This window comes from Salmo salar, chromosome ssa01 (assembly GCF_905237065.1).
Source record: "Salmo salar chromosome ssa01, Ssal_v3.1, whole genome shotgun sequence".
NCBI lineage: Eukaryota > Metazoa > Chordata > Actinopteri > Salmoniformes > Salmonidae > Salmo > Salmo salar.
Genome location: NC_059442.1, coordinates 52,677,195 through 52,688,849, shown reverse-complemented (window position 1 = coordinate 52,688,849; position 11,655 = coordinate 52,677,195). Strand labels below are relative to the sequence as shown.

General features: G+C 44.3%; 1 protein-coding gene across 2 annotated transcripts; it reads right to left on the bottom strand.

The window, feature by feature from the left end:
• Positions 1-2,257: 2,257 nt before the first annotated feature.
• LOC106604835 (cdc42 effector protein 3) lies at positions 2,258-11,035 on the bottom strand. Of its 2 annotated transcripts, XM_014199894.2 has the most exons (3): positions 10,534-11,035; positions 9,680-9,863; positions 2,258-4,132 (listed from the first exon to the last, which is right to left on the bottom strand). In XM_014199894.2, the coding sequence occupies exon 3, from the start codon at positions 3,856-3,858 to the stop codon at positions 2,806-2,808; it is 1,053 nt and encodes a 350-aa protein (XP_014055369.1). In that variant the 5' UTR covers positions 3,859-4,132; positions 9,680-9,863; positions 10,534-11,035; the 3' UTR covers positions 2,258-2,805. The 2 variants fall into 2 exon arrangements, with proteins under 2 accessions (XP_014055369.1, XP_014055359.1); XM_014199884.2 differs by lacking the exon at positions 9,680-9,863.
• Between the last annotated feature and the right edge of the window lie 620 nt (positions 11,036-11,655).

Sequence of the window (11,655 nt, the reverse complement as noted above, 5' to 3'; positions counted from 1 at the left end):
TGTATGATTTTTGGGTAGACCAGCACAGAGAGTTGGCAATTTGGGGATTGAGACAGGCAGTACAGGTTATCTGAGGCTCGTAGTTGAGATGAAAAATCGTACAATGTAGTGAATAAGATTTTATGATGAACGACAAAATGACAATTGAAAGCCCTCAGCCTCACCCTGCACCTCACTGACCGATACGCAACATGGTCAAGGCCAGAAGCTGTACAAGGCTTCACAACAAGACAACAAACTTGAACAATCCCACAAACACACAAATAGAACATCTCACATAACATTTGAAAGCATCAGAATGGAAATAATAACAATATATAAAAGGAACATTTTATAACACATTACAGCCAAACTAAAGAAGTTTTCAGTATTTTGTGTTTGAGGACGTCAAAAGAACCTCTGATAATTATTTGTTTTATTTATTAATTAGGCAAGTCAGTTAAGAACTAATTCTTATTTACAATGATGGCCTACCCCAGCCAAACCCGGATGACGCTGGGCCAATTATGCACCGTCTATGGGACTCCCAATAACGGCCAGATGTGATACAGCCTGGATTCAAACCAGGGACTGTAGTGACACCTCTTGCCCTGAGATGCAGTGCCCTAGACTGCTGCACCACTCAGGAGCCCAGATGAAGGGGAGGAGATAGGTTAAAGAAGGATTTTAAGCCTTGAGACAGTTGAAACATGGATTGTGTATGTGTGCCATTCAGAGGGTGAATGGGCAAGACAAAAGCTTAAGTGCCTTTGAACGGGGTATGGTAGTAGATGCCAGGCGCACCAGTTTGAGTGTGTCAAGAACCACAACGCTCTGCGTTTTTTTATGCTCAAAAGTTTCCTGTGTGTATCAAGAAGACCCAAAGGACATCCAGCCAACTTGACACAAATGTGGGAAGCACTGGCATCAACATGGGCCAGCATCCCTATGGAACGCTTTTAACACCTTATAGAGTCCATGCCCCGATGAATTGAGGCTGTTCTGAGGGCAAAAGGGGGTGCAACTCAATATTAGAAAGGTGATCCTAATGTTTTGTACATGCAGTGTTACACAACATACTACAGCCACAGCACCTTTTAAAAACAGCAGTGTTCACATGTATGGTTACCCGACTGTCCTCTGAAGACTGTCATCAACTCAATGATGTACCATTATAAACACAGTCATTACCTCTTCCTCAGCAGCATGATAACCATTACTAGTCAGTGCTCAGAAGTTGTGCTCCAAACTACAGAAGTGACATAAGCAAACTCTTTACAATTCATCCAAGGAATTTCCACTGGTCAGGGCATCTGCTAGCTACCACATTCATTTTTGTTCCTCCTCGAAATTTGTTCCTCCTCACATCTGGTTCAGCCAAGCACGAGACACCGCCGCCCCCGACCAGGTTTTACATTGTTGTTTACGGACATATTGAGGTCTCCCGACCATTTGGTGGAGGTTTATCACCTCTAGTTATTTCTCTACATATATGAAAGCAAACCGAACTCAGAACTTGCATGTGAAATGAACTTTCTAAAACAAACACAATAATATGGGAATGGGATGTAGCTTGTGAAAAATGGGTATTATTGTGGCTGGACTTATCTATGTTTTCTGAAAGGGTCCTATGCCGGTTAGAGAGTGGCTGTCTTACCCTTTCAGACTGTTGCCTCAACACTGCTACACCAACACCTCCTTTATTGTAGCTAGACAGAGGTGAGTGGCCATCCATCTCTTTGTACTGAACATAGTTTGCCTGTGGGTAGGCGGAGAGATTTTTACAATCCCAACGCCACTATACACTGATTGATGGGTGGGTTTAAAGCCCCTTCAACTCTAAACAGCTGATTTATGCCCGCTCCTAGATGCATGTGCTCCATTGCTGGAATGTAGGGAATTTTAAAGACCCCTCCTCTGCTTGTGCCGTCCGCACGCAAACAAAAGAAGCAGGCGCCTGGTTGAGCAGATCAAGGAGTGCTCTCCCACAAGTGCTCCCACCGCATGGCAGTTAAGGAGAATGTAAAGAATGCCAGAAGGCGAGAAAGAAAGCCATTCTGTCCTTCTTCTCTCTTTTCCACTGTCTCGGTCTGTTTCAGTTTTGCATTTCTCTCCTCACGCCTTCTTGCTTTTTACCTGTACTGAAGTGTACTGTACTGTGTAGGCCTATCGCCTTTACTCTCTATCTCAAACCTCTGTCTTTTCCTCTGAAAGTTCTCATACCACCAAGGATACAACTCTGCTAAATCACAAATTATTTCACTCTTTTGAAAAAATGTAGGGGGGAAAAGGACACATTTTATTTAGTAACGCTATATAACAAAAACACAAGTACTGTATAGTATGCATAGGATCTTTGTAGTTTTGTTAATAAAATGGTCATGTGACAAACAAAATAGTGCTTTGATAAACACATTAAAAGTCACCAAGATGCATTATATTTAGATATTGAGAAACAGAGCTTTAGATTGTGTATCAAAGCATTAACTACTTTTTTTTATCTACAGCTAAAGCCGGGATAAGAACACAAAAAAACACAAAAATAGATTGCAAAATAGGCTGGGGTTTAGTTGTAATTCAACAGCGCATGCATCTCTCCTGCCTGTAGCACAACGCACAAACAGAAAAAGCATTGAAACCCTAAGGAAGCTAAGACAGAAACGTATTTCAGAAAATAAAGGCATAAGCAGCGCTGCATACTGAAGTTCATTTCCATCACAATAATATCCACATGCCATGGACAATATTTTGACAGGTTGGTGAGTCTTTTCTCATAGTTCTCTCTTAAGTTCTATTTCCCTTTCAACTCACTAGCCTTAGCATTGCTCAAGGTCTCTTTACCTTGGGGTCACCCATGATGTTGAGTACATCATCAAGAATGGATGGGCCCAAATCAAGTTCAAGTGACAAAAGGGAACCAGTGATGTGGGAGATGGAATCCTGTGACACCCTCTTGTCATTGCAGAACTCAAAGTCAATGTCGCAAATGCGCCCCTCATCCACCCCGCTGTCCCTGTCTACCCAGTCTCCATTGCAGTCAGAGAGTGCTTTCTCATAGCAGAGGGTAATGTCATTGTTAAAGCTTCCAAAGCCGTTGCAGTTGCCGTTGCCGTTGAAGCCTTCGTTACCATTGAAGATGCCATTGCTGTTCCCATTGAAGCCACCATTACCATTGCAGGTGCCATTGCTGTTGCCATTAATGTAATAGGTTGGTGTAGGCTTTTCATAACCGTTTTCAATATTATAATTTTCATAATTGCTTTTGAAGACTTTCTTTGTCTTTGGGTTCTCTGGTTTCTCTATCAGATCCAGCAGGACGTCTGGTTTGGATATGACCTCTGTAGGAGGTTTGGTGTGGTTGCTGCTTAAGACCTCAATGGAACACAACATGGTTTCCATCTCCAGGATCTCCAGTTTATCAGTCCCATCTGGGCCCCCTAGGGGAGGGGTAGGAACCCGCCCTACCATGTCATCCAGTGGTTCCTTAACGGGCATTGAGAACATATTGGTGGAGAGGAGGGGCAAGGTGAGGGCCTGGCACCCCCCGATTGAAGGGAGCGAGATGGCGTTCTTCAGAACAGGAGAGGGCGTCTCGGTGAACTGGGCATCAGATGCACTGTTGGCCCGCAGGAACTCGTTATGGACGCCGTATTGCGGACGGAACACCTCACCTTTCCCAGGCAGGAGCTCAAACTTCCCCTGGAGGAAGGACATGTCCCCGAAGGCATCCCTCTCGCCGCCCTTTCCGATGTGAATGGTGTGGCGGAAGTCCCCCAGCGGTGGACTGATCATGTCTGGGGACAGGATGTCCCTCAGACGACACTTCTTGCCTTTCTTGCTGTTGGTGGACTTCAGGTAGATGGGTGCTTTGGCAGGCATGGTGGTCACTGTCGAATAGAGCTCAGAGATAAAGGACAAAGAGAGGAGAACACTCCTAGAATGTTAGCTTTGGTGAAGAACTTCACACTGAACACAAGGTCTCCCTGCGGAGATGGTGGAATTACATTCTCAATGAAATGGCTGTGTTGTCTTTGCCTGCTCCGAAGATAGGTTCGATCTTTGTGTCATTAATCAGGAAATCCAAGTTGAGCAGGAGTCCAAGTTCTCACCAGTGTTGTCTATCAGGTTGCAGAGTGGTCAACAGGCCACTTTTCTGAAGATAGAAAGAGAACAAAAGGAGATCAGATATTTTATACAGTTTTCCCTAGTAAAATATGGGGTATGTTTTATGCCAAGAGGCGTGAGTCAATGTTACATTTTACATTAAAATTCAATATTCACAATACAAACTGAGTCGCATTGTTGACACATTTATACATCTTACTGATCTGTCAATAATAATCTACACTTCATGTCAATCCCTATTCTGATTACAATATAAAGTTACCATCACAAGACCCAAAAGAAATTGTGGACAAGCACGGAACGTTTTCATCCCCAGTTCCCCTCAACCCCCTGCATCTGATTCGAGGGTTAGACCTGCTGAACTGAAGCCCGGGCTCAGGCCCCTCTACTCAGATCCTCACAAGGCCCCCCAAGGCTCCCTCCTTCTACCCTTCTGCACGTGCTAATATGGAACAGCTGGACTGCAGATTGGTTAAAGTGATGTGAAGGGGCTTTAGTAGGATCAGGGCAGGGCAGGCGATGGAGGAGAGAGCTACTGCCCAGACACGCACCAAGATAGAAAGGGGGGGGTGTTGAAGTGATGCTCAGAAAGAGGGAAAGAAGGAGTTAGGAGAGCAAATTGTCAGAGGAGAGATTGAGGTGTTTTGTTTTTACTTTGATACGCTGGATGTTCTGCTTCAATTGTAATATTAACCAAAATACCAGGCATTCCACTGGGCACAGACGTAAGTCAGTTCAACGTCTAGTTTTGATTTACATTTGGTTGAGTTAACTAACTTGAAATTAACATTAAATCAACAACATATATATATATATATACACTGCCGTTCAAAAGTTTGGGGTCACTTAGAAATGTTGTTGTTTTTGAAAGAAAAGCACATTTTTTGTCCATTAAAATAACATCAAATTGTTCAGAAATACAGTGTAGACAAAAATAATGTTGTAAATTACTATTGTAGCTGGAAACAGCAGATTTTTAATGGAATATCTACATAGGCATACAGAGGACTATTATCAGCAACCATCACTCCTGTGCTCCAATGGCACGTTGTGTTAGCTAATCCAAGTTTATCATTTTAAAAGGCTAATTGATCATTTGAAAACCCTTTTGCAATTATGTTAGCACAGCTGAAAACTGTTGTTCTGATTAAAGAAGCAATAAAACGAGCCTTCCATAGACCAGTTGAGTATCTGGAGCATCAGCATTTGTGGGTTCGATTACAGGCTCAAAATGACCAGAAACAAAGAACTTTGTTCTGAAACTCGTCAATCTATTCTTGTTCTGAGAAGTGAAGGCTATTCCTTGCAAGAAATTGCCAAGAAACTGAAGATCCCGTACAACACTGTGTACTACTCCCTTCACAGAACAGAGCAAACTGGCTCTAACCAGAATAGAAAGAGTAGTGGGAGGCCCCAGTGCACAACTGAGCAAGAGGACAAGTACATTAGAGTGTCTGGTTTGAGAAACAGATGCCTCACAAATCCTCAACTGGCAGCTTCATTAAATAGTACCCACAAAACACCAGTCTCAACGTCAACAGTGAAGAGGCGACTCCGGGATGCTGGCCTTCTAAAACCACCACCGACCCAATGGGCCAACAACCAACAAAAATAACAAGATAGAAAAAAAGACAAAAAAAAGGAAAGCAACAACAGAAAACAACGATGCAAAAACAAAAGACATCAAGGACAACAAAAATCAAAACAGCAAGGCTTACTGTATGCATATGTGTGGCTGTCTGGCACTATTTACATGTGTGTATGTGTCTGCGTGTGCGTTTGAATGCGAGTGTGTGTATGCATGTGTACGTGGACACAATGTTGATTCAGCCAGCTTGTGCCTGGTGTGATAAGCCTCCAAAGCATCAGGATAATCATCATTGTCAAGAGGTGTTACTGTAGATTTTTTTTCAATTGTTTGCTTAGAAGTTGAATGTGTTGCAATGTTCGCACATGATTTTGCTCTACTTGCAGTAACACACGTTGAGGAGGAATTGATCAAGGGGAAAACTTTGTGGCACTTGACAGAATCTAGCATGCACAAAGAAAGTGAAAAATACACTGAGGAGGAGGAGGGGAAGCGGCTAAGATGAAGGGGGTAGGGAGAAGAGGGAGCAATACAGAGTAGGGAGTAGATAGAGTGAGAGAGTGCTTGCCCATTTATAGACATATTTACTTGTGAGAGGTTTGTCGGCAGTGACCTTCACTGACAGAGTGCACCGCTGCACAAAAGTGCCTGGGCGGCCAAGTCCACCCAAAAAAATGTTTGACTGAGAAAGCATCCACATTCCAGCTGCGTGCAGCCTACCCCAATGGGACACACTGCGTCCAACAGAAAGGCACAATCCTTATCAGAGGCTCACCAAGTAAGCTAGCTCCATTTATCCATTGTACATGTTTAGTGGGGACAGCCATGGACACCTGGCATGGTGTTTGAGTCTGAATTGCAGACCAGATGCCAGTATAACATTGAAGACAACAGATACAACAGTCTCTTTCAACAGCAGCCACTTGGTGCACGAGACTAGATAAATGAGGATCCCACCATTGCTCATCTAAGCGATAATGTCAATGTTTTTTTGTACCAAATTACTTCCCGTTACGTCTAATACAACAATGGCCATGCATTACTTCCTCAAACAACACAAAAGGGCCCAAAAACTGAACATACAGTATGCTAGGCTATGTGAAGTGGTTCAGAGAATGTTCTCACTGGGGAGGAGGTGGGCATTGCAACACAAATAAACTTGCCACTTGACAAGCACCGTGGCTCTATATTTAGACATGACAAGCAGTGTGGAAGGATGCAGAAATATCTGTGAGTGGGTCTGTACGGCAGCACTGCTCTCTTAAGAGCAGTGTGCAAGTGAGTGTTGGAGTGAGTGCCAGTGTTTGCTTGACTAGGCTCAGGAGAGATAGCAAGCCGATTTGAAAAAGCTCCATGTGCGAGAAGGAGAGTGTGTTTTGTTTACTGTGCGTCTGACTGGGAGCGAGTGAGCAAGAAAGACGGAGAAAGATGAATAGCAGACTGTCAGAAAAACACTCCTGCAGTGTTTCTTTGAAGGAACAGAAAAGAAAAAACAAAGATCCCCTGCCTCGCATAGCATCTGACTACCTTTCCCTCCCTCCTTTTCTCTCCATCTCTCCATACTGCTCTTTTCCATTTGACCTTGAAAGCTCACTGCAGCTGGGAATTGGGTTCCAATAGGAAGTCAGAGAAAAGCACAGGCAAACCTCCAAATCCTAAACCCTTCCTCTCATGGGTTCGGTCCAATGTATGTGCTCTGTGCTGTGATTGCAGCTACAGCCACGTTATCTGCCTTAAATTAGAGTCCCACACTGCAGAATAAGGTCACTGGCTAAGGCAACTACAGTCTGCCATACTTATTGATCATTGGACTGCCCAAAGCCAGACCACCTGCTGGGTCTGTGCAGATGGAATACAGATCTGCTTTTCTCAAGTGTCATGGGAAATGCATTGCTGATGTTTTATGATGGATGATCATGTTGTTTTGAAATCAGTAGTATAACTCTGTAGAAATCCTCCGCAAAGCCACATTTCTCATTGCTGGCCAAGAGGGAATTTGTCTTGGCAGTATATTTCTACCGAGTTAGACTATTGATAGTATAGATAGAGAGACACCCGATAGCATAGAGAGACATCCGTTATGCATCTAAATCAAGGTTGCCAGCTGTGGCCCGTGAGGTGTCAGCTGGTATAGGGAAAGCGGAGGACCTTCAAACTGATCATCCTCGCGGTGGAGTGGAGTTTGGCTGCATTTGGCAGTCATTATTGGCATGTCAGAGGTCACTAGTAAATTAAAAAGGAAGTGGTATTCAGCTCAGTCAGTTAACTCTGTTTTCCCAAGAGGACAACCAATAGCGGACTCAAGCTGTATAAAAGCAAAAATATCTGATATAAATATTTAAACTGAACTTTCACTGGTTGTGAAAATTGTCCTAAATTACAACATCTCTGGTACAAACAAACTTAAGGACATGACAACTTCACAGGAGGGAAATAAATCTGTAATGCTATCCTAAATGTGCCAAACTTCTGCAATTCCATTTGTCAATCAAGCTTTTCAATCAAGCAAATGAGAACACATTCTCTTGCTTAACTCTCAGTTTTCCCATGATTAGCCACAGTAGGCTGATATCCAACGGCAGTTAAAGAGGAAATCAGATTAGAATGCCCATGAGCAACCCCTTGGCCTGCTGACCCCATGAATAAATCTTTGTCTCTGGTGGGTGTTAGAAGTTGAGCAGGTGCATACTGGTCTAACTCCTACCCAAGGGCCAGATTCACACTCTACTTTTGGAACAGGGCCCAAAAGGAGCAATGAGTGCGGCACGTGTACGTTGCCAGCCTCGGGCCCGCCGCGACGCCACTGCAGAATGCGATCATGGGTTTTCATTTACAACTCCGGGGAAGGAGGGGGGAGGGGGATCTGCTGGCGACTTCCTCACAAGTGGTCGCTGAGCACCGGTCCAATCATCGAGAGTGGCAAATAAAGCTTTGGTGTCATTGGGTCAGCTGTCTGTATCTGTGTAGGCAGGATGGGGAGTTGGAGCAGCTCCAGCCTATTAGAACTGGTTTGGGTTCATTACAGGCATGATGGGGAATGCAATGTAAGGCTCAGTTGAGCGGTGTTAGCTATTGTAAGCAGAGAAGGTTGTAGTAGACTAGGGAAGCGCTGAGGGTTCTGGGTAATGGACAGATGATTTTGGGGGGTGAGGGCCGTGGGGTCCTGTTATGGACCACATCTCTCGCCTCCTCACGACAGTCTGTTTCGGAGATGTAGACCGCCAATGAAGTCATGTGACTATCTGGGTCATCTTATTATTAGAGCTTGTGTAAACATGCTGTAGTCTAGACCAGGCCTGGGCAATTCCAATCCTCGGGGGCTTGATTGGTGTCACACTTTTCCCCCCATCCCTAACAAACACACCTGATTTAAACTAATTGCATTTTTAACTGAAGATCATGATTAGGTGATTATTGGAGTCAGGTGTGTTAGCTGGGGCTGGGGCAAAAGTGTGACACCAATCAGACTCCCGAGGACTGGAGTTGCCCAGGCCTGGTCTAGACAAGTGCCTATCATGACACTTTGCAGTTTGGTCTCACTGTACACAGAAATGCATCACATGGGTGGCGGAGCTAGAGAGGCCTACAGTTAAGCATTGAGGCTGCTCACACTTCGACTCACATTTTTACCTATTTAAGCCATTGCCCTTCTTAAAAAAAAAATGAAACCATCACCATCCATCCTTCAAGCAAATGATTGTCTAATACTAGCATTACTGGGATTTCAGGGTTTCTTCTTCTTCACTGAACATGGAGTTTTGAAAAAATGAGTTATACATGTTGATGTACAGTATGTATGTTGGACTGTTTTTTAAATTCTAACCTTTAACCCTTTAAATTCTGACATGACCATGAATAGACAAACAACCATCTCATTTGGGCCGCGATTAAAAAAAGAACCAGGGCATACAACAGCAGATGGTAATGGTATCCCTTAGAGGACACTCAGAGAGAATTGGTTTGAACTGTTTTGTCACATATAGAAACCTCAATTATAGGCAGTTGTTCCTCTTGGGGCCTGGTGTGGCTGGGAGTGTAGTAGAATGCAGAGTAGTGTTTCTTCTGTCTGATTCTCCCCTCCTCTTTGCCCCTCCACACCAGCCCTCAGCGATTACCCCGTGCCACCCGCTAGCATGGGTTCTGCTCTCTGCTCAGTTGTACTTGGCAGGGCCTGGCAGGAAACCATATCAAAGCAGAAAAGACATGAAGGGAATGTCAACACAACCACTCACTGGCAATGTGATGAGTGGAGTCTTTTTTGGGCTAGATATTCTGAAATCCCTCCAAACACCCAGCGGAAACCTCTCCAAATCTGTTCACTCGTGAGATTAACGCAAAGCAAAGCTCTACATATCAGTAGAACATGTCAGAAATGTGTTGCCTGGCTTAAAATGTCCCCTCCAGGAACAAAAGAGATGGTGTCAGGTTGCCCTTAACTGTTCGCCCCTTGTTGTGTAGTGCAATAACATTTTCTGGACATAACTTACCCCTGCACTCTTTATATCCGTAACTGAACACCAATCATCACAGTTCAAACATATAATAGAACCTGACCACTAACCCATCAACTACAAACTCAATGACCCGTATTCATTTACATTTTAGTCATTTAGCAGATGCTCTTATCCAGACAGACTTACAGGAGCAATTCGGGTTAAGTGCCTACTGAGGCAAGACATCCAACAGTGAAGGTGAACCAAGTTAACAGCAACATTGTCCATTTGAATACTTAGTCCCATTGAAGGTTTTACCAGAATGTACCAAATCACTGTACATGATACAATGCCAGAAATATCCTACACATTACAAACTAAAAAGTCTAAAACCCACTTTTCCCTCACCTTTTGTAATTCCTGGGATGAGCTCCTGGTTCGTGCCAGAAGGAGGTGTCCACTGTCCTCCTGAAGGTCTTCAGTCCTAGTGCTGACTGCTGAAGAGGTGTGTGTGTAGCGTGTGGTTCCTGGACTCACTGGTGCTGGCTGAAGCTCGAGCTAGCTATTCCTCTCTGGAACTGTAGTCTCCTCCTACCCTATGACTGCCGTCTGCAGCACCTGCGCCTGTCTGTCTATCTGTCTGTCTGCTTTCCTAGCCACAGCTCGAGACGTTTTTAGTGCAGGCTGCAGTGGGATGGGACGAGTGGGATCCTCTCCTTCTGCTCCCTGGTGTGTCGAGCCCCCCCCCTCTCTTTCTCCTGTCGCTGGACAGCTGTTTGCTGGGGTGGAGAGAGGTCAGGCTGGGGGGCAGGCTGGACAGCTAGGTTACTGTGTGGAGGATCAGTATGCTGCCTCTGCTGCTGCTGGCTGCTGCGCTGGAAGTCTGTCCTTTTGTTTAAACTGTCTGCTCCCTGTCCCTCTCTCTTAAACTACAATATCTTGCTCTGTGTTCTCTCTCTCTCTCTTTCTCTCTTCTTTCTCCTCCTCTCCACTCTCTCGCTGCCTTGATCTGATAAAAGCTGCTCTGTAAATCTAGTGGGCATACAGCAGACACTTGGCTTGCTGTATTCAGGGGGTTGGTCTCTCTCTCTCTCTCTTACACTAACTATCCCTGTCTATTTTATTAGCACACACATTAAGACACTCATTCTCCCACTATTTCTCTTAACTATATTCATGCCGGTATATTCATTCACATTCTCGCTGCTTCATACCGCATCGTTTTTATTACATTTTTTAATCTTATCTGTAACTCTGCATTGTTGGAAATGGACCTACTCGTAAGTAAGCATTTCACTGTTAGTCTACACCTGTTGTCTACGAAGCATGTGAGAAATAACATTTTATTTGATTTTGTACAGTATCTCTTTATGTTTCTCCACACATTTCTCTATTTCCTATAGGGTTGAGTGGGCTAATTCCTGAAGGACACTGCAGCACTGCAGTGCTCCAGAGGAAAGCTATTAATTGGCTAATAGTCAACACATGACATACTGCTATTACAGTTTTTTTTCAATCGCTTTGGGGCAA

Excerpts from the sequence above, each read along its gene's own strand:
- LOC106604835 (XM_014199894.2), bottom strand. The coding sequence starts at position 3,858 with ATGCCTGCCAAAGCACCCATCTACCTGAAGTCCACCAACAGCAAGAAA.